Source organism: Carcharodon carcharias, chromosome 16 (assembly GCF_017639515.1).
Source record: "Carcharodon carcharias isolate sCarCar2 chromosome 16, sCarCar2.pri, whole genome shotgun sequence".
Taxonomy (NCBI): domain Eukaryota; kingdom Metazoa; phylum Chordata; class Chondrichthyes; order Lamniformes; family Lamnidae; genus Carcharodon; species Carcharodon carcharias.
Window position 1 is genome coordinate 67,594,169 of NC_054482.1, and position 23,661 is coordinate 67,617,829.

The following is a 23,661-nucleotide window of genomic DNA, read 5'->3' on the forward strand; positions in this document are numbered from 1 at the left end:
TTCAACCAGCCAACGTTCCTGTGGTTTAAAACTAGCATGCTGCCTTGGAGTGATCATTTGGCATCCAAGTTCATAAGTTTTGAAAACCTCATTTACCTCGTTGCAGACCAGAGGTCGGGAACTCCAAGTCGCTACCAAACTCGGAATTTCTACACATCTGCAGACCAGGCGTGGGCTGCACATGCGCAATTCGACAGTTTAGAGTTCTTTGGGCTGGGGTCCAGGAGCAGAGCATTATTGCCGGCACGTGTCTCGGGCAGGGACCAGGGAGTGAGGAAAGGGAGAGGTCCCAAAGGGAAGAGGGCCAGGAAAGGTCTCAAAGGGAAAGGTTCCAAAAGGGGCCTGGACAGGATGAGGTCCTAGTTAAGTCAGAAAATAGGCTAGGGATTGTGGGTAGCAGACTTTAAGTGAAGAAGGCTCATGGGAAGCCCTAGTAATTAAAGAGAGCTCGGGAAGCTCTAAAGGCCCAAGAAGGCAGCCGAAGGTTAGTGACTCCGTGTTGTGGACTGTTGGACAGAAGTACCCCTTTGAAGCAGTAGTGTTTTGCATGGTATGGCCGAAGAATTGAAATTGTACTTGAGAGTTGGTGCTTGAGTGCAGACCGTGAATCCAGGGGAATCTCTGGAATGTTGGGAGATGAGACTGAAACTCTGTGGTGGGCTGTCGATGATGCCATCCGAGTTGGAGCGACTTTTGGAGAGAATTTCTAGGTTAGATTTTTGAAGTTGAAGATGGGAATCCCTTGTGAATTTCAGTAAGGTTCGTTGGCTCAGACTGTTACTGACGTCTGGATGGGTTGTTGAAAAATCCATGAAATCTATCTTGGTTACATCTGCCATTTATTGTGTAGTGTGGTGGGTTCAACCACAGTTTTCCTGTTAATTCATATTTTTACAGACAGGAGGGGGTCAGTTCAAACCAGCAGTGTTTTCCTCTTACCAACTGTCTATAAACAGAAGGTATTTTGAATTAGTTTGTTTTTTTTATGAATAAGTGGTGGTGTATTTTCAAAACCTCTCAGTTTTTGTGATTCAATTTTACCAATAATCCCACAGTAAACTTGAGTTAGGATTAACTCAGCAAGTTAGTTTATTGTGCATATTCAAAACCTGCAAAAAGGAGTGTTCACAACTTCCCATTCTGCATTCACACAGTAAGGGGAGGATAGAGAAAAGGGGGTTTACAGTACAAGGAATGCAGAAAAACTGAATATTGGTTCACGTGAGTAAAGTCAGAGTCCAAAGAGGAAGTCCTTCACGAAGGCATTTGATGGTCGGCTGGCTGGAGACCGATGTTGTAAGATTCACTTATTCAGGTAGCATTGATGTCGCAAGATGAAGTAAACATGCGGAGATTGCATCAGTTTTGGAGGCAATGACACAAAATCTTCCAACAGAGTCAGTTTAGCTAGGCCGGTGATCCAGCCTGGACAGAGCTTGCTTCTGTGTGGCCTGCCAGTTTAATGTTAAAACAGCAGACTGGCTGCACAGCCTAGAAAGGTAATATTAAACTGCTCAAAAAGCCAGAGTCTTTGATCATGTGACCTTCCTGCTCCACAGGAAGCACATGAGCACCTCATGTTCCGACGAGGCACTTTACAGCCTTCCGGACTTAATATTGAGTTCAACAACTTTAGACCAAGAACTCTCTCCTCCGTCCCCACCCTCTTTCCGATCCCCCTTTTTCCAATAATTTATCATTTTTAACAAAATATATATTTCTTTTCCCACCTACTTTTAAATTTATTTCGATCTGTTGTTTTATCTCCACCTTTTAGCCCATTTTGATCCCTTCCCCCCACCCCACCCCCACTAGGGCCAGCTGCCACTCGCTTGTCCTGCTTGCTACCCTTAATGTCCCCATTAGCACATTCCTTAGATAATATCACCACCGTCAACACCCCTTTGTCCTTTTGTCTATGACATCTTCGGCTGTCTCTTCTTGGCCTCCACCTATCACTGGCCCTCTATCTAGCTCTACCTGTCCCACCCCCCCTCTACCAGCTTATATTTCACCTTATTTCTCGATTTCCTTAGTTCTGATGAAGAGTTATATGGACTCAAAACGTCAACTGTATTCCTCTCCGCAGATGCTGTCAGACCTAAGTTTTTCCAGGTATTTTTGTTTTTGTTTCAGATTTCCAGCATCCGCAGTATTTTGCTTTTATATTACTGTAGTCAGGCTGATTGCCAGGAGATTGGGGTTTTTAAAGGCAATTTTGGCCCCTTTTAGGGATTCTGGTTCAGTGTCCAGCCTATGTGCAAGCTAAGAATTAAGCTGACAACCAATTTAAGACTGAGAGTCGGGCTTGCAGTAAGGCATGTACTGGAAGCTACATATATTTATACGCAGGGCTGTGTTCTTTGCAGGCAGAAAGAACGTGTACACACAGTGTGCCTGTTTCAGCTTAACAAAATAAGTGTCAGTCATTCGCTGGTTCATTCCCCAGGGCAATGTCTTGACCAGAGTCAAGCCACTTGGCAGTTAACTGTCATCCACAATCAACTGGTGCATTTTCCATGCCAATGTCCAGAGTCCACTTGCCATCCTATCAGCACTCTCTTCTCAAACAATATAAATACGCTTTCCCCCTGACATTGGTATTTTCTTGCGAATTGTCCTAATGAGTGCAAGATGAAAAGCTTTGACAAAAAAAATCACTTTTCAGCAATATTTTCTGCTTCTATTTGGGAACTTCCTTGGTCCCCATTTAAATTAGGAAAGAAGGCTTCTACCAGCCATATTTCTGGCAATTCTGTAACCTTTTACTTTCCTGCTTTAATAATTTGCCTTTCCTCAGGCCCTTCGACTACGTGGGGCACCTTCCTCTCAATCTCTTTTCCTGCTCTGGGAGTTCTCTAATTCCTGTTTAATTCTAGGATATCTGGTGGGTCTGTTTTCTATTCTATTTGCCCTCCCTGACCTCTTTTAACTCTATTGTCCTGGCTTCAGACTTGTTAAATTCAAACAGCTCTCGTTCAGTTGTTATAGGTTCTATTTCACCTTTTAGGGCCTCATAACATTGACCGGCTCTCTGCTCTCTTCTGGCTAATTTTGGCCTCTTTTCTTTAGCTAGCTAATACTTTGCTGCCAGCCAAATCATTTTCAAGGAGGAAATCAATTCCTGTTACTGGTAGATTGGGGACAATTCCAATTGTTACAGGGCCTGAAACTAGGTCACACTCCAGATGAACCCTCTGGAGGGGGACAAGTACTGATCCTCCTCCCACTCCACTGATCAGTGTCTTGGCCTTCAGGGAGGACTCGGGGGTGGGGTGGGGGTAGGTTTATGTTTCCCTCCAACATTATGGATTGAGTGGCTCGCAGCAGTACCACGGACTTGTTCACATCTTGGGATGGGAACACTGTTCCTGAAAGGACAAAACTTTGAAAACTCTCTGGGAGTTTGTCTGGCTCGGACATACATAGTGCCATGCCCTCCAAGGGGTAAGTTTGAGGCTGCAGGAAGAGTTCTCGCACCCTCATTTATATTGTCCTGTCTGGGTGGAGGGCCTTTCCTATTTATGTTGCTCTGCTTATCTTTCCAATGGTCATGGGGATGGTTTGGAAAGAGTCTGCCTGCTGTTATTGCTTTGTCTGTTGTTATTGGTCCCTAATTGGATCTTATCAAATACTTAGGGTCTGGTGTAGGATCATAAGAAGACCGAATCAAATGAGACCAGGGCCTCAAAATGCCACGGCCTCTATCTTTAGCTATAGATTTCAGTTCTGATCAAGGTTTAATTTCAACTGGGATTGCAAAGGATGATTTTATAAAAATTCTCCGCACAGCACTTAGTTAAGAACTCAACTGCTGCAAAACCAGTCACTTGTATTGTATGCTAACATTGAAAAAGGAAACTTTGTCCTTAGAATAAGTCTGGTGAACAGTTTGTGAGTGCCCTCTGCTGCTTCTCCCAAGATTTGCTGGCTGTGAGAAATCTGGTTAGAAAGACTTTATATATACTTGGCTCATTTCTATACACTGGCATTAAAAATAATGCATCATAGCAATTCAGAACTTTTAGTCTATAACATGAACTGTACAATTGAGCTAATAATAGCCAGTTTTATTGTAATTTATAATTCCTATCTTTTAACAAGAATGAGCTGATGATTTGTTCCTAGCTCTGGCTGCTCTGTAACCAGGTAACTAAATTAAACAGCAGCAACATTTCCAACCTCAAGAGCCCAGCTCTCAGCCGCCAATAACTCACATGAGATCAGGAACTTAGCATGTGGAAAAGAGGCATATGTCCACATCCCACTACTTCAAGTACTAATTTACATGTCATAAATATACGGTGGTACTGGGTCACTGCTTACATGATCAATTTTAGAATGAGAATCAGAGATTGCCCAAGCAGAAGGATCTCTTTGCCCTCCTGCTGGCTGGGAGGCTGCCACGTTGCAGTGGGCCTTCCTAACACAAGCAAAATACCCGCAGTGGCAGAAAGTGGCCCTTAATTGGCTTATGTGGCTCAGTTGGGCGAGAAGCTCATCTGCCATATTTCACACTGCTTGCAGAGTGGCATAGTGGCAAGATGATATTGAGCATGCCACCCGAAGTCTTCCCATGTCATTTTGTCAGCGTTCCTGCCTTCCAGCGTCCCCAAAGAAGTGATAAAATTCAGCCTCTGTAACTATGGTTGTTATTCCTTTGGCAACATAAAACAGTAATAGAAATTTCACTGTTGGAAAAGCCTTCGAATGTATTCACAGAATTCTGCTACATATTTTTAACTATCTTATGCAAAACAGAATTTTAATCAGATTTTTACCAATATTTAAATTTTTAAAAATGTTTAGATTACACCTTTTACAAAAAGGATTTTACATAAATGTTCCCAAATTCTCTGAGGACATTAACTATCAGTCATTTTCAACACCTAACATAGAACATTTTTTCTCTTATGGTAGGTATCCAAACTATGGTTTAGGTCTTAATCATAAACCAAAATTATCAAAGTCTTGCAAAATCCCCAATGAGAAGTAAAGAAAAAGAACTCTAACTGGGGGTAACCATGTAAAATAAAATGTGAAAAGGTTACTAGTGAAAACCTACCAGAATTCTAAATTTCAGGGCTCACAGTTCCATTTGTGTCTTTCTATATGTATCATTGTCTATTGCTAATCTTGTGAGTCTTGCTCCATAGTAATCTATGATGTAATTTGAGCCATCTGCAGGTCCAACAATCTAGAGAGAGTTGAAAAAAAAGTGAGGACAGTCAATTCCAATAATTTCATACCACTTACAAACAATTATCCCAAATATAGAACTCTTAACTTCTGGCCTCAAACAGCTGTTTTCAATCAAACAGCTTAATTTAATAGTAAGGTGTCCATTCTGTGCTGGGTTACTTTGTATTTTTATTTTTCCATATACGCAGTGAACTCAGAGGAGAGAGAACATGACATGGAGGTTGAAATCACCAAGGATGAGAAGTCGTTCAGGGTAGATGGGCCAAATGGCCTGCTCCTGCTCCTATGCCTTATGGTCTTATAGAGGCTGAGGGTGGAAGGCAGTGAAGAAATTGTGGTGATAAAATATTCCGGGGAGGACAGTACAGAACAATGATTTTGAAAGAGGGGTGAAAGGGATGGAACTAGGCAAGATGCTCAAAGGAGGAGAATGTGCCAGAGAGGAGGTGGTCAGGGAAGGAGTGATCTGATGATGAGCACCACACCCCCATCCTCGATAAGGAGAGTGGTGGAAGATTTACCAGGTAGGAAGATTTCATTTAGGGGCAAGTTGTCATCACCTCTCAGCCAAGATTACGTTAAGGCCAAGATGTTTGATCTAAACATCACAATAAGTTTGTGGATGGCAACGACCTTGATCACAAGTGAATGGATATTCTGCAGTGAGATGCATAGAGCGCTGGAGAGAGCTAAACCCTGACAGAGTCAACAGCGTCAGCAGTGGGAGGGGTGAGATGGAGAGGAAGAAGCTAGACAAGGTTAACCCCCAGAGGCTGCAATGGGTGAGTAAGCTGATGAGAAAGTGGGGATGGGGCAAGTGGAGTTTCTGCACATAATGAGTCAACGCAAGTGCCCTGATGAGCCCATCAAAGAATAACAAAAAAGGCACAGAGGGAAGATGTTGGCTTATCTAACAGGGAGTCTAGCCTGGGGCAGCAGCAAGAGAACAGGAAGGTTGAGGAAAACTGAAGAGTTGGGGAAGGGATTTGAGAATACAGAGTACCTGAGGGAGAAGTGAAAGCAGGCACAACAATAAAAGTCTAGGAGAGGTAAAGAGAAAAGAAATTAAAAGAAAGAGCAAAAGTGGCAATAGATTGAAGGGCTTGGGTCCGAGAATCAGAATAAGAACAAAACATAAGAAATAGAAGCAGGAATAGGCATTCGATAAGATCATGGTTGAGATCCTACCTCAGCTACACCTTCCCTCACTATGACCATATCCCTTGATTCCCTTATCTGACTTGAACAAGCTCAACAACTGGGCATCTACAGTTTTCTACAGTAGGAAAATCCAAATACTGACAACCCTTTAAATGAAGAAATTTCTCATTTCTGTTCTAAATGGCCAACCCTCCTATTCTGAAATTGTGATCTCTACTTCTAGTCTCCCCAGAAACAGGAAATGTCCTCCCAGTATCTACACTGACTATCCCCTTAAGAGTTTTATATGTTTTATAGGCTACCTCTCATCCTTCTAATCTCTATGGAACATAGACCTAGTCTACTCAATCTCTTGATAGTTCACGCCCGTCATCCCAGGAATCAGTAGTGAACCTTTGTTGTATTCTTTCTAAGACAGGTACATCCTTCCAGTAAGGAGACTAAAACTATACACAATACTTCAGGTGTGGTCTTACCAGGCCCTATACAATTGCATTAAGCCTTCTTCACCTGCGTACTTAAACCCTTTGTAATAAATGCTAACATGCTATTTGCTTTCCTAATTGCTTGCTGTACCTGCATGCTACCTTTCTGTGATTCAGACACCCGGATCTCTCTGAATATCTACATTTCCCAGACTTTCACAATTTAAAGCAACATACTGCTTTTCTATTTCTCCTTCTAAAGTAGATAACTTCATATCTCTCTACATTATATTTCACCTGCCATGCTTTTGGCTACTCACTACCTGTAAATCTTTGCAGCCTCTTGTGATTTCCTCGCAGCTTACTTTCATATCTAACTTTGTACTGTTAATGAACTAAGATACATTATAATTCCCCTCATCTAAGTCATTAATATAGATTTGTAAAAAGCTGAAGCCCAAGCACAGATCCTTGTGGTATTCCACTAACATAACTAATTACAGCCTATCAATTGAAAATGGTCCATTTTTTCTTACTTTCCGTTTTCTGTCCATTAACCAAATAACAATGTGTACTAACATAGTTAATAAAATGTCCCAAAGCACTGTAAAGTGGTGCTGTGAAGCAAAGTTGGACATAGTACCACAAAAGATGATATTAGGCCACATGGTCCAAAGCTTGGTCAAAAAGGTAGATTTTAAGGTGGATCTTAAGGAGGAGAGAGGTAGAGAGGAGCAGAAGTTTAGGGAGTGAATTTCAGAGTTTAAGGACTCAATTCAGGGATGGGCAATAATTGCTGGCCCAGCCAGCGAAGCCCACATCCCGTGAATGAATAAAAAAAATTAATGTTAATATAATACCCTCAATTCAGATACCCCCTTACCCACCCCAATTACATTCTCAGAAAAATAAAGTGGCCCATAGTTTACTCTCATATCCTATTTTTTTGTTTATCAATCTTCGTTGAATTTTAAAATCCCCCCCAATCCTTAGGCTTACAACTCTTTTTGGAAAGATTATAAGCCGTCTCCTTTCATGCTATCTTTAACTTATCTTGTTAACCACAGTGGCCTGCTTTTCCCATGGGTTTTTTATTCCTTAGGGGAGTATATCATTGTTGTAAATCATGAATTACTTCTTTAAATGTTTGCCATGCCGAATCTACTGTTACATTTTTTCATTTAGTTTCCCAACCTATCTTGGGCAACTCACCCCCCATACTGACATAATTAGTTTTGTTCAGATTTAAAACTCTAGTTTCAGACTTAACTAAATTGCTCTCAAACTCAATATAAAATTCTATCACATTATGATCACTTTTCCCCAAAGGCTCCTTTACTACAGGATTATTAATTAAACATGTCTCATTGCATAAAACTAGATTTAAATAGCCCATTCCCTAGTTGGTTCCTTTACATGCTGATCTAGAAAACTATCTTGAATGCATTCCATGAATTTGTTTCCCAAACTATTGCTGAAAATTTGGTTTGCCTAGTCTATTTGAATAATAAAGCACTCATGATTATTGTATTATTTGTTACAATAACCTCCCATTTCCTGATTTATTATACTCTACCTAACACTACAACTACTGCCAGGGGCTGTATAAATTAATTCTACCGTTGTTCTCTGCCCCCTGCTGTTTCTTAGCTTGACCCAGCTAGATTCTACATCTTGATTTTCAGAAGTAAGATCCTTTTGCCCTATTGTCTTTATTCCATCCTTTATTATCAAGAAATCCTTCCTCCTTTTCAATTTTGTCTGTTCTCTTTTGAAGGTCAAGCACCCAGGAATATTTAACTTATAACCTTGGTTACTTGCACTTGTTTTCACTTGTAGTAAGGGAGCCATATGCTTTTAAAATAGTTCAATGACATTTTTTTTCAAATCCTCTGTATAAAAACTGGTTAGTAAGTCCTGAAGTGTTACATCTTATCTTCACTGATGCCATGTTCATGAATGTACAGTAAAATTTGTTAACTGACACACTGCCTACCAGAATTCAATTAACTGGAATTCTGGGGTTGGGTCTGTTTGTTGACTGAAGACGTCTCTCATCCCTCAGAAATCAGCACTAAAACGTTTCCCATCAGTCCCATTCTCACAGAACCACTAATAATTGTCAAACTCACTGGTGGTTGCTATTGGTAGCCTATCACTGCTTTAGTCTCAGCCTCCCACTGTTCTGCAGCATTATGTTCCCTCAGCACCGCTCATTAGATTCATGCGCTCCTGTACCTCTCACGAGACCTCAACACCTGCAACACTGCGTGATCACCTTGGAGCTTCCTGATTGGATGAAAACACGGAACTTACCTTACATCTTAGTTAACCAGCATATTTGATTAACTGGCACCTCCCATTCTTGAAGCATGCTGAATAACAGAGATTTGTCTGTACACTGCAGATTTTCCAATGGCTCCAATTTATTTCTATAATCAGTTTCCAAACTGCACACAGTAGTTCAACTGTGACCTAAGCAGTGTTTTGAACAGGTTTACCATACAACTTTGTATGTAAAACTCAAAATATCATTTGACCCTTTTACATTTTTGTCCACCTTTAATTCTGTTTCATTGAATCTGTTTCTCTTCAGCATTAATACTCAGTGTTCTTCCTCTCCATTTAGAATATTGCCATTTAGGATATATTTCCATCCTATTTTCGCTACAAAATGCAGAATTCAAAGTTATTTTCCTCTGAGCTGCTGCTCTCTAACTTATTTCATTCCATAGTCTCCTATATATTTTTTCAGTTTGCCATGCCGCCTAATAGGATCAGAAAATTGTGATATTAGTCTCTGCATTGTCCAAATTATTTTCGTTTTTAAGTGCATGCAATTCCATGCATCTAAACGATTAAAAATGAATTTATGCAGTAGTTTTATTTCTTCGACTGACAGCATGAATTAACTACAGTGTAAATCTTTACAATCAAGTTTCTGAACTCTCAAAAACAGCCAGAAATATGGTCAGCAAGTAAAATTGCAGTGGCTCACCCAAATTCCTGGTGGCTTGCCACAGAGTCAGACACTATTCTTCATGGTTAGCAATAAAAATTACATTTGAGTTGTGGACTGAGGAGAAAAAAAAACGATACATTTTGCAGAACTACTTTGAAAGTTGACCAATGGATTGCATTGAGATTTAAAAAAATTACAAATATTAGAAGTTTAAAATGAAAACAGAAAATGTTGATAAAGGGCCTTATCCAACTGTTTCTCTTTGAGGTGTTGATTATCTTCTGTGCAGTTCCAGCATTTTTACTTGAAAAAAAACCGTCATTTACTTGAGCCAGCTTTGTTTAATATAAGAATTTGATATGTAATTTTAAAAAAATTAGAATTCACTGATTTTTTTTTCATTCACGGGATGTGGACGTCACTGGCTGGACCAGCATTCATTGCCCATCCCAAATTGCCCTCGAAAAGGTGATGGTGAGCTGTCTTCTCGAACCACAGCAGTCCATGTGGTGTACGTACATCAAAGTGCTGTTAGGAAGAGAGTTCCAGGATTTTGACCCAGCGGCAGTGAAGGAACAGTGATATTTTTCCAAGTCATGAAGGGAAATGGCTTCAAGGGGAACTTCCAGGTGGTAGTGTTCTAGTGTTCCCACACGTCTTCTGCCCTTGTCCTTCTAGATGGTAATGGTTGTGGGTTTGGAAGGTGCTAAGGAGCCTTGGTGCTACTACATTTGCTGGACAGCAGTTAACCAGATAACATACTATAATTGTTTCAAACATTGTTTTTAATGTCAGGACTCTGATTTAGAATGGTGATCAGTGTTACTCACACAACTTAGTGAAGTAGATTTAATAACCTTAAATCACAGCATTAGAAAACCTTTATTATTGGCCGGGATCTTATGTGGAATGGTAATCTTTGTCGTTGTGTCACTGTCTGTTCCGAGACCGGCGCCTCCAGAAATACGGAATGCAGCATCCGCCAGAGAACTCCATCACTATAGCGCCGGGGGAAGACAAGAGAGGCCCCGTTTTTACAGCACTAGCTGCTGCATAATAAGTTTAAGTGTCCAGGGTGAATGTTCGTGAATGGATGAATGTTAGTCAATGGGTGAATGGGTAATTGGATTAATGAGTGAATGGCAGAGTGGGTAGGTGGGTAAATGGGTAGGGTGGGTGAGGTGGCTATGTGGGTCAGATGAGGGGTTAGTCAGGTTAATTTAGGCAGGGGCGGGGGCGTGGGCAGGGGAGGTAGTCAGGTCTGGTTGGGGTTAGTCAGAGGGTCATGGGTGTTCTCAGGTGGTTGCGGTAGTGTGGGTAGTTGGGCCAGGTCAGGGAAATTGGGGTAGTTATTGTGTGATTGTGGGGGATGGGGTCAGTTGCGTAATTACCCAAGTGTTAGACTCGGTATTTTCTGTCTAACATTTCCTGGGTAACCATCCAGGTTAGTAATTGGCCGAAGTCTCCAACTTTAACTCAGAGTCGAGGTCATTGTGGAGGGTCTTGGGGTGCAGGGGAATTGTCCATCAGAGGTTCAAATTTCCTGAGCAATTTTCACGGAGGCCAGCACATCAGGACTTCTGCAGGGTCCCAATGCACATTTAGGGTAGTACCATCTCCAACAATCCGGCTCATGGAATTGAGGGTAATATATTAGCATGGATTGAGGACTCAATAATGCTCAGAAAAGACAGAGTGGGAGTAGAGAGGGCACTTTCGGGTTGGCAGGCCAGACTTAACAGGATAACACAAGAATCAGTATTGGGCCTCAGCAATTTAGAATCTATATTAATGACATAGATGAGGGGACTGAAATATTCAAGTCTGTGGAAAATTTCAAGTTAGGTGGGAAAGTAAGTGATGAGGAAGACACAAAGAGGCTACAGAGGGAAAGAGACAGATTGGGTGAGTGGGCAAGAACTTGGCAGATGGAATACAATGTGGCAAATTGTGAAGTTATCCATTTTGGAGTAGGAAAAATAAAACAATGTTTTTTGAATGGTGAGAGGCTAGGAAATGTTTGCATTCAGAGGGAACTTGGTGTCCTTGTACATGAATCACAAAGGTTAATATGCAAGCACAGCAAGCAATTAGGCAGGCAAATGGTTTGCTAGCTTTTGTTACAAAGCAATTAAGAGTATAAGGATAAAGAAACCTTACTACAATTATCCAGAACATTGGTGAGGTGATACCTGAAGAACAGTTTTAGTTTCCTTACCCAAAGAAGGATATAAATGTCTTGGAGGGAGTGCAACAAAGATTGATGGGGCTGGATTCTGGGATGAGGGGGATTCTCTTAATGGGAGAGACTGAGTCAGCTAAATCTTAAAACCTGGAGTTTAAAAGCAAAACAGGTGACCTAATTGAAACACACAAAATTCTTAAGGGGCTTGGCAGGGTAGATGCTGAGAAAATATTTCCTTTGGGGCAATCTAGGAGATAGCGTCACAGTGTCAGAATAAGGAATCAGCCATTCAGGGCTGAGATGAGGAGAAATTTCTTTACTCAGTGTTGTGAACCTTTGGAATTTTCTACCTCAGAGAGCTGTGGACACTCAGTTGTTTAATATATTCAAGACTAAGATTGGGTATTAAGGAATTAGGGATATGGGGATAGTATGGGAAGGTGGAGCTGAGGAAGATGATTAGCCATAATCTTGTTGAAAGGTGGAGCAGACTCGAAGGGCTAATGGCTTACTCCTGTTCCTATTCCATATGTCCTTTTGCATATATCTGTGAACTATTCAAAGTTTGAAGAATTTAATTTTAAAACCCATTTTTCATTTCAGTGTTAGTTATGTTGCGTAATTCAAATTGTTGGATTTTTTTAGCGAATACAACGATTTTGAACTGGAGAAACTGCTTATTTTAAATTTATTTAATTTAAAATTTACAGTTGCTCTGAAATGCTTAAGTCGTATTTTTCTTCTTATTAACACTGATATCTTATTGCAGGCCAAAATCTTTCCACAGCAGTCACAGCTGGTTCATATCTAATTGCAGCGATCTTAAGCCATGCAGCTCACTTTTTTCCATGTAAAAGAAAACTTTAAATGTTGGCTATAACTTTGCCCCACCCAATCCTTAAGGCATTAGTAAATGATTTGTAGAAAAGGCAAAACTAAAAATCCATACATTTCATAAAGATCAATAGATAAATATTTGTACAGCTGTGCTTTTTGCTCATCACTTTCCAAACTTACATAAAGAAGGAGGAGCAATAATTCTAACAGGTTTTTGCAGATCACTGAACCAAGAAAATGTTTTATGTTTTTAAAAAGCGTGACCGATCTGGATATTTTCCTTCTGAACCTCAGTTCGAAATAAGGGCCTTCCATTTCAACAATAATTACTTGTATTTATATAGTACCCTTCATAGAGGAAAACATCCCAAGGTGCGTCAATGGAGCATTATCAATCACAATTTGATACTGAATCACACAAGCAGATATTAGATAAATGATCAAAAGCTTGGTTAAGAGGCCCGTTTTAAGAAGCACCTGAAAGGAGAACAGAAGGTTCAAGAGACAGAGAGATTAACATAGGGAATTTCAGAGATTAGGGCCTCAACAGCGAAAGGCGTGGCCTCAATGTGCAAGAGGCCAGAACTGGAGAAGTGCAGATAAGTCAGAAGATTGTTGCGTTGATGGAAGTTAGAGAGATAGAGAGGGACAAGGCCACGAAGGGATTTGAAGACAAAGGTGAGAATTTTAAAATCTGGGCATTTCTTAACTGGAAGCCAATGTAGGTCAGCGAGCACAGGGGCGATGGGTGAACAGGATTTGGTGCAAGTAACTATACAGCCAAGGGTGTTGGATGAAAAGTTTACAGAAGGAGTAAGGTAGAACACAGGTGCATGTTGCCATAATGAAGCCTAGAGGTAAAAATGGCATGAATGAGGATTTCATCTGAAGACAAAATGAGAGGGGAGTGAAGTTGCCCAACTGGTAAAAAACAGACTTACAGGTGGCACAGATATGTGGTCAAAAGCACATCCTAGGGTCGAATATAAACCAGGGCTGCAAACAGTCCACTTCAACCTCAGTTGACTGCCAGGGAAAAGGATGAACTTGGTGATTAGGGGACAGAGTTTGTAGCGGGGACTGAAGACAATTGGTGGAATTGACCATGCATTAGGGACACCCTGTATAAAGTGACCATTCCTCCGCAGCTGAGACAGTTGAGGCGCAGCCACATTGATATGATTAGAAACAAAAATTAAAATACCTGGAAAAACTCAGCAGGTCTGACAGCATCTGCGGAGAGGAACACAGTTAACATTTCGAGTCCATATGACTCTTCAACAGAACTAAGGAAAAATAGAAAAGAGGTGAAATATAAACTGGTTTAAGGGGGGGGTGGGTCAAGTAGAGCTGGATAGAGGGTCAGTGATAGGCGGAGATAGCCAAAAGATGTCATAGACAAAAGGACAAAGAGGTGTTGAAGGTGGTGATATTATCTAAGGAATGTGCTAATAGGTGACATTAAGGGTAGAAAGCAGGATGAGCAAGGTACAGATAGCCCTCGTGGGGGTGGGGTGGGGGTAAGGGATCAAAATAGGCTAAAAAGTAGAGATAAAACAATGGATCGAAATACATTTAAAAATAATGAAAATAGGTGGGAAAAGAAAAATCTATATAAATTATTGGAAAAAAGGGGGATCGAAAAGGAGGTGGGGATGGAGGAGAGAGTTCATTATCTAAAACTGTTGAACTCAATATTCAGTCCGGAAGGCAGTAAAGTGCCTAGTCGGAAGATGAGGTGCTGTTCCTCCAGTTTGTGTTAAGCTTCACTGGAACATTGCAGCAGGCCAAGGACGGTCATGTGGGCATGAGAGCAGGATGGAGTGTTGAAATGGCAAGTGACAGGGAGGTCTGGGTCATGCTTGCAAAGCGGTCACCCAGTCTGCGTTTGGTCTCTCCAATGTAGAGGAAACCGCATTGGGAGCACCGAATGCAGTAGACTAAATTGAGGGAAGTGCAAGTGAAATGCTGCTTCACTTGAAAGGAGTGTTTGGGCCCTTGGACGGTGAGGAGAGGGGAAGTAAAGGGGCAGGTGTTGCACCTTCTGCGGTTGAATGGGAAGGTGCTGTGGGAGGGGGTTGAGGTGTAGGGGGTGATGGAGGAGTGGACCAGGGTATCCCAGAGGGAATGATCCCTGCGGAATGGCGGAACACCTTTGGTCTGTCCGCAAGCATGACCCAGACCTCCCTGTCGCTTGCCATTTCAACACTCCACCCTGCTCTCATGCCCACATGTCCGTCCTTGGCCTGCTGCAATGTTCCAGTGAAGCTTAACACAAACTGGAGGAACAGCACCTCATCTTCCGACTAGGCACTTTACTGCCTTCCGGACTGAATATTGAGTTCAACAATTTTAGATCATGAACTCTCTCCTCCATCCCCACCCCCCTTTTTTCCAATAATTTATATAGATTTTTCTCTTCCTACCTACTTCCATTATTTTTAAACGTATTTTCATCCATTGTTTTATCTCTACCTTTTAGCCTATTTTGATACCTTCCCCTCCACCCCACCCCCACTAGGGCTATCTGTACCTTGCTCGTCCTGCTTTCTACCCTTAATGTCACCAATTAACACATTCCTTAGATAATATCACCAGCTTCAACACCTCTTTATCCTTTTGTCTATTACATCTTTTGGCTATCTCCACCTATCACTGGCCCTATATCCAGTTCTACCTGTCCTTTCCCCCTCCTTAAACCAGCTTATATTTCACCTCTTTTCTATTTTTCCTTAGTTCTGTTGAAGAGTCATATGGACTCGAAACGTTAACTGTGTTCCTCTCCGCAGATGCTGTCAGACCTGCTGAGTTTTTCCAGGTATTTTAATTTTTGTTTTGGATTTCCAGCATCCGCAGTTTTTTGCTTTTATATTATATTGATAAGTTTAGAATTGGTCTTTTAGCTTATCTGCCCACTCAAGCAATGCAGAGGCATCAAAGTGGCACCATCTGCTCCAGAGCTTTTCACTCCTCGGCACAGACTGCAAACTAATGAGTGTTTTAGTGGACTGCAGAAGTTGGATGACTGGGCACATTGTATAATCTCCCTGTTAAAGCTGGCCATGGAGCAGTCACTGGTGGAGGCACTCACTGCCCCTTGCAACGTCATCAATGTCAATTTGGACCAGCCTTCCTCATCGTTCAAGCTAACAGTGAAGCCTTGTAGCCCGGGTGAGGAGAATGCCTGCACCTGAGCTGAGAGCACAGCATGCAGTCCAATGGGCAAAGCTGTCACCAATTGGTCAGGTGGAATGGGGCAGAGGAAGGCTGGATTTTGGGCAGTCATGCAGTGCAGTAATCTCTTGCTATCCAAATGGTGGCCAGAACTCACCAGTATGCATTAAGAAGCCTTCAGACTTAACCATGAGAGAGGTTCTTAGTACACCCATGCTAACTCACACCTTTCTTTCATCCTGCAAGAGGAGTACATTAGGAACATGGAGACTGGTGAACTAGCTATATGCCTTGTGGCGTACAGAGAATGAAGACGACCGGGAAAAGAGTGACTGAGGCGCCTGGCTGTGCAGAGGGAGGACGAACACCCTCTGGAAGAAGGAGCGGCTGGGGCTCCCATATATGCCACTGAAGAGTCACAGCGAGCCGTCGCTGAATGGCACCTAGCTAGACCCAGGGTCCATAGATGCTGCCGTTTGTATCTGCAGATGACTGGGAACCAGTGTCGAAGACCGCACATGTTGAGGGAACTGGTCAGTCATATCAGCCAGCTACTGTAGGATCTGGCATCACATGGACATGGAGGACATCCACTGCCAGTAGCCAGGAAAGTGACAGCCGTGCTCAATTTCCATTCCAGTGGTACCTTTCAGGGCTCTACCTGTGACCTCTGTGGGATATCATAAGCCCCCACCCACAAATGCATCCAAGAGGTCACGGACATCATCTTCACAAAGGCACAAAACTTTATGCATTTCACCCGGGACCAGGACAGCCAGGATGCAAAGGCCCAGATCTCAGGTTTCCTACATGTGCAGGATGCCATCGACTGCACTCATGTGATGCTCAGATCTGCGTCACAACACTCAGTCAACTATGTCAACCGCAAGGGATTCCATTTGCTGAATGTACAGCTGGTGTGTGACCACCACAAACACATCCTGCAGGTCTGTACACAGTTTCCAGGGAATGTGCATGGCTTCTACATACTCAGTTGGTCTTAGATCCCTGACATCTTCCAGGGTCCACAGGGGCTGCAGGGATGGCTCCTCAGGGACAAGGGCCACCTGCAGAGGATGTGGCTGATGACCTCAGACTGCAGCAGAGCGAATGTATAACAGGGCTCCGACTGCAACTCACAACTTGGTGGAGCAAACCACCAGATGCTGAAAATGAGGTTCCGGTGCCTGGAATGGTCTGGTGGAGCCCTGCAATATAGTCCAGAGGGTGTCACACATTGTTGTCACCTGCTGCGCAGTTTACTTCCTAGTGCTGCAACGGGGAGAGGTGCTGGCTGAGGAGGGGATACAGGAACTGGAGGTCTCCTCTGATGAGGAGGATGTCGACGGTGATGAGGGTGAGGGGGTCCTTGAAGGTGACAATGACAGCGATGAGACACTTGCACTGGCCAGATGAGGCAGGCGCACTCGGGAGGCCCTCATAGCTGCTAGATTTGTGAAGGATGATGATAACATGCAGTGAGGAGACACCATAAGATCCTCACATTGCATCGATGAACATTTGACTCCAGTCTGGCTTATGGCAGTGTGCATAACCTCTGTGATAAGGCTCCTGTAGTGTTGATGCAGTGGAGACTCTAATATTCGCTTGATTGCAGAAGGATGTTGATGACATGCAGAAAGGATACTTCATAGATCTTCACATAGCCTCTGCGAATGTCCGACTCATGTCTGGCCAAGGACAACTCGCTTGCGCTGTGTGATCAAGGTCATATCAGAGACGCAGCCATGAAACTTTAAAAGCATCTGATCCTTTGTTCACCTTCAGTGCCTGAGCCTTTCAAGAGCACAGCATCACTGGTCACAGATGCTGAAGAGATGGGGGCCAGCCCCACCTTAAAGCTGCTTACAGAGAGAATGACAGAACTCTGTAACACCTATCCACAACATTCTGGCAGCAATTATAACACCGTCGCAGTGCAGGCATCAGTAATGTGTCCAGGGAGTGTGAGGCCGGACCATCACTTTGGTGTGAAGACTGCACAAAGCACAGGGAAGTGGCCCTAGACCGAGACACCTGCCTTTTTCTGGTGCAGAAAGGTTTCACATCTGAGTTACACGAACACTGCTCATCAGAACAAGGAGCAATAGGCGGGGAGACATTCTTGTGATTTTATATACAATAGTGAATGTTATGTACAAGTGATAAACACCCGTGTCCAGGTTGTGCAACTACATCTTCTTAACCTTCTTAACCACAGTGGAGGTGGAGGCAGCCTACTGACCGCTACGCCCTGTCGGTGGTGACTTTGGTAGGCGTGCTCTGGAGGGCTGAGGCCTGGAGGGCCCCGGCCTGCTTTTGGGGTTCTGCTATGTGGCAGTGGCATCTTCCTTGGCCTGTGGAACTGGAGCTGCTGAGGTCACAGGAAGAGGGGATTTGGATGGGCCAGATGCTCCCGGAGTCACCTGGATGGATGGCTCCAGGGGTACACCTATAGTTCTTCCTCCCTATGGGTGCCCAAAGGCCCCTGGCTGACTCCTTGAGAAGGGGTAGCTGAGTGAGATTGGGCTGCCTTGCACCCCTTTCATGTACACACTGTTCGAGGCCAACTATGACATCAGTGATGGCGTTCAGCCCGCACAGCAGTACAAGAGCGATGTCCTGGACCAAGGTCTCCATGGTGGCGCCATCCTACCAGTATTGACCACGGTGCATTGGCATGCTGGCGCTATCACCTCATCCTGAAGGCAGACAGACTCCTCCATCAGTTCTGCTGAAGGGTCATGCGGACTCAAGACGTCAGCTCTTTTCTTCTCCGCCGATGCTGACGGACCTGCTGAGTTTTTCCAGGTAATTCTGTTTTTGTTTTGGATTTCCAGCATCCGCAGTTTTTTGTTTTTATCTTTTTGTTTTTATCTCCTCCATTGTGCTTTGCAATCTGACAAATGTGGTGGACATCCCTTCCTGATGTTCCCGAGCTTGCCTTTGCAGCTCCAGGAATAGTGACATGCCCGAGGCCAGAGGGTCCTCATCTGACTCGGACTCAGCAAATTTCTGGCCTCCAGCAATCCTCCAAGTGCCGGACACCAGATTGTGATCCCAAGGCTCACTTGGTAGAGCACTGCCAACCACACCGCCAGCACAGGACCAGTCCAGATCGTCGCTGTCCATCTGGATGGCTCTGTTTTGAAAGTCTGTGAGGACCCGGATTTCAGGCATTCCTCCACCGGTCTGCAACCTCTCCCTCTTATTGTGTGCCAGCTTGTCCTTCATGTATAGAGATGAAGAGAGTGTAAGCAGGATGCCTGCCAGGCCATATGATAAGTATGCTCGGAACGTGTGGATGGTGAGTGGTCCCAGGGATGGGACGAGGACAATGAAGGTGCGAGAGTGTGAATGGTGATGTCCCTTGAACTAGCAGTGAGTGAGGGCCCTGTGGATGAGAGATAGAGTGTGTGTGAGGTGTGTGTGTGTATGTGTGAGAGAGTGTGTGTGAGAGAGAGAGAGAGTGGGTATGTGTGAGAGAGATAGAGAGTGTGAGAGAGAGAGTGTGAGAAAGAGAGTGTGTGAGAAAGAAAGAGAATGTGTGCGAAAGATTGTGTGAGAAAGAGAGTTTGTGAGAAAGAGTGTGAGATACAGAGTATGAGAGAGAGTGAGAGAGAGAGAGAGTGTGTGTGACAGAGATAGAGTATGAGAGAGTGCGAGTGTGTGAGAGAGAGAGTGTGAATGTGAGAGAGAGAGTGTGAGGGAGTGAGTGAGAGGGTGTGAGAAAGAAAGAGAGTGAGTGAGTGTGTGAGAGAGGGAGTGAGTGTGAGAGAGAAAGAGAGAGCGAGTGAGTATGAGGGAGAGAGAGAGCGAGTGAGTGTGAGGGAGAGAGAGAGTGATTGTGAGGGAGAGAGAGAGAGTGATTGTGAGGGAGAGAGAGAGAGAGAGAGAGTTGAGAGTAATGAGAAGAATGACTTACCCTGGCAGAACAGAGGAGGTCATTCAACCTCTTGCGGCATTGGGTGGTTGTCCTCTCTAGAAGGGCATTGGGTGGTTGTCCTCTCTAGAAGGGCACCGGCGCTGCCGCTGCCTTCCGAGCTGGATCAGTGATGTTGTTGCCCATTCTGCGGCCAGAGTGGGGATAGAGGACATCACGGCAAGCCTCCACTGAGTCCAAAAGGCGCTCGAGAAACGAGTCATTGGAACTTGGGGGCTGCAGTCTTTTGCCTTTCAGGGCCATGTCTACAAGGCTACAAAGTGAAGTAGATAGGTTAAGTGAGTGGGCAAAGAACTGGCAAATGGAGTATGGAGTGGGCAAATGTGAAATCATTCATTTTGGCAGGAAGAATAAAAAAGAAGCTTATTATCTAAATGGTGAGAGATTGCAGAGCTCTGAGATTCAGAGGGATCTGGGTGTCTAAGTGCATGGATTCACAAAAGGTTAATATGCAGGTACAGCAGGTAATTAGGAAAGCTAATAGAATGTTACCATTTATTGTGAAGGGAATTGATTACAAAAGTAGGGAGGTTATGTTTCAGTTGTACAGGGCATTGGTGAGACCACATCTTGAGCATTGTGTACTGTACTGGCTTCCATATTTAAAGAAAGATGTAAATGCATTAGAAGCAGTTCAGAGGAGGTTTACTAGACTAATATCAGGAATAGGTGGGTTGTCTTAGGAGGAAAGGCTGGACAGGTTAGGCTTGCATCCACTGGAATTTAGAAGAGTAAGAGGTGACTTAATTGAAACCTATAAGATCTCGAGGGGTCTTGACAGGGTGAATGAGGAAAGGATGTTTCATCTTGTGGGAGAATCTGGAATGAGGGGTCACTGTTTAAAAATAAGGGGTCCCTCATTTAAGACAGAGATGAGGAGAAATTTTTTCTCTCAGATGGTTGAGTCTCTTTGCAACACTCTTCCTCAAAAGGCGGTGGAAGCAGAGTCTTTGAATATTTTTAAGGCAGAGCTAGATAGATTCTCGATTAACAAGGGTGTGAAAGGTTATCGGGGTAGACAGGAATGTGGGGTGGAGGTTACATTCAGATCAGCCATAACCTTATTGAATGACAGGGCAGGCTTGAGGGGTCGAGTGGCCTACTCCTTGCCCTTAATTTGGTATGTTCATATGTCATTGCAGATGTCGTAGGCTGGAAGCACAGAGATGTGCACACAGCTGCACTTTAAGTATGGCGCCTGGCGTGAGGAAGCTGCAAGATGATGGCGTGGCAGGCGAATGAGAGCCCATCCGCCATGGAAATGACATGCTTCCCAGGAATGCATATTTAATACAGTGGGTTTGGGACGATATGACATGAAAAGCTGCCATTGTGGCCGGTGGGTAAAGCGTTGTTTTACCCGCCCACCACAGCACTTAGTGCAAATCTGGGACGATTCTGCCCAATGATTTTGTTGAAGGAGAACAAGTAGATAAGAAATAGGAGTGGATCAAGGATGGATCCTTGGGTGACACCAGAGGTAATGGTGCGTGTGTGGGAAGAGTCATTGCAAGTTACTTTCTGATTACGGCTGGATAGATGATAATGGAACGAGATGAGCACAGTCCCATCCAACTGGACAAAAGTCACAAGGTGTTGGAGGCAGATGGTGTGATCAACATTTCAAAGCTGGCAGACAAGTTGAAAAAGACGAGGAAGAATAGTTTATCACTATCACAATTAAGTAGAATGTAATTTGTGACTCTGATAAGTGCCATTTCCGAAGTGTGGTGGGGCAAAAACCTGATTTCTTCAAACTACAGTTCATCCAATAGCTATTCCACTGAATGAGCAGTTAGCTCAGAACAATGAAAAACAAGCTTCAAGACCAACAAATCGAGTAAATCCCTATACTGCACTGGACCTGACTTCTGAACTGTTAAGTGTAACTTCATTTCAAAACCTAAGTAAAAATCAGCAACATAAACAACTGCAAGCACATAATCTGGTTCAATAATGTTGAATATAACGTTGGAAGATAATGGTGACAAATATGTAGGCCTGCAACTGGTTTCAGTATTAGGCAAACCTTATCATGAACAGGGAAAATAACAACCACAACTACTTCAAAAAGGTGCTGCCAATTCTGCCATAAAACCTGTTCCTTTTTTATGCTTACAAGATGTGACATGCCTCATGATAGTGGCTCTCTATAAATTATGAAAAAGTGTGTGAAAACTCCTGCTGTACCAGGTTACTGACAAATTGTGATCACGTTACTTGTTTCCATCCTTTTTTTTATTCGCTGATGGGATGTGGGCTTCGCTGGCAAGGTTAGCATTTATTGCCCATCCCTAATTGTCCTTCATTGATGACTTTAAGAGTCAACCACATTGTGGGTCAGAAGTAACATGTAGGCCAGACCAGGATGGCAGATTTCCTTCCCTAAAGAACATTAATGAACCAGGTAGGTTTTTACAACAATCGATGATTTATTAACTGAGTTCAAAATCGATCAGTTGCCGTGGTGGGATTTAAACTCATGTTGCCAGAGCATTAGGCTGATTCTCTGGAATACTAGTCCCATGATATTACCACTATGCTACTGTCTCTCCCTGAAAATATTAGATTCTTGGAGGCCTTAAGTGCAGCTGCTTAATGGTCACAATAGACAAACTGTCGGATTGACAACAATTCACTTTGTGCTTCAAAAATGCTTTTAAGAAAAGGATTGTATTGAAACCGCAGCCTTTAATAAAACTAAAATCAAAAAAAAAAAATTTCTGTATAGTGATGACAACACTTGATCACTGGTTATCATGTAGTTGTTTATTCTTTTTAAAACACATCTTTCCCACTTCTGTTGGCAGGATGGATTTGATTACAGTAATCAAACTTGTGGCAGATTTTTTTCAGTTCAAAATTGGTGAGGTTTTTCTTAACATTAACATTTTATTCATCTTTTTCCATTTTACTTGCATTTAATTTGTATTTCTATTTATTTTTCAGTCAAAGTTTAACCCCACTCTATTCATCACAATGGCTCTGTGCATCCAGGTGCAGTTTTATCCAAATTTTACTAAAATGTGAAGATTGTAAACTTTATTCAGTGTTAATTTGTATAATTGTAATAGTTCTCAGCTTAAGTTCAGTTCCCTGGTCAGTCCTTCAGTCTTGAGATCCACAGTTGCAAAGTGATCATAGCTGGGACCTGAAAATTCTAGGGTATTTGACATTTCAGAAGGGCAGGAAGAAAGGAAAGGAGGTGGGGTATTCAGTTAATATAGGATGAGATCAGTACAGTAGTGAGAAATGATATTGGTTTGGAGGATCAAAATATAGAATCAGTTTGGGTGGATATATGAAATGAAAAAGGAAAGAAGTCACCGATGGGAGGGGTTTACAGACCCTGGTGGGGCAAAAACCTGATTTCTTCAAACTACAGTTCATCCAATAGCTATTCCACTGAATGAGCAGTTAGCTCAGAACAATGAAAAACAAACTTCAAGACCAACAAATCGAGTAAATCCCTATACTGCACTGGACCTGACTTCTGAACTGTTAAGTGTAACTTCATTTCAAAACCTAAGTAGCTATGCTGTAGGACAGAGTATAAATCAAGAAATAATGGCAGATTGTAAGAAAGGTACAGCAATAATTGTGGGAGAATTTAATGTCCCAATAGATTGGCGGAAACAAATTGGCAAAGGTTGCCTGGAGGACAAGTTTATAGAGTATATTCCAGAAAGTTCCTTAGAACAATGTGTTCTGGAACCACCCAGAGGACAGGTGATTTTAGACCTGGTAATGTGTCATGAGACAGGATTAATAA

At 43.0% G+C, this 23,661-nt stretch overlaps 1 protein-coding gene across 3 annotated transcripts in view; it reads right to left on the reverse strand.

Moving 5' to 3' along the window:
* tm2d1 (TM2 domain containing 1) overlaps positions 1–23,661 on the reverse strand; it is a 128,060-nt gene that overhangs the window by 11,894 nt on the left and 92,505 nt on the right. For 2 of the 3 annotated variants that reach the window (XM_041208060.1, XM_041208061.1), the window contains exon 6: positions 5,066–5,197. The exons of the other annotated variant lie outside the window; for it this stretch is intronic. In XM_041208060.1, the coding sequence (XP_041063994.1) occupies positions 5,087–5,197 (111 nt within the window). In that variant the 3' untranslated portion in view covers positions 5,066–5,086. The remainder of the gene's footprint in view (positions 1–5,065; positions 5,198–23,661) is intronic. 3 annotated transcript variants of the gene reach the window in all.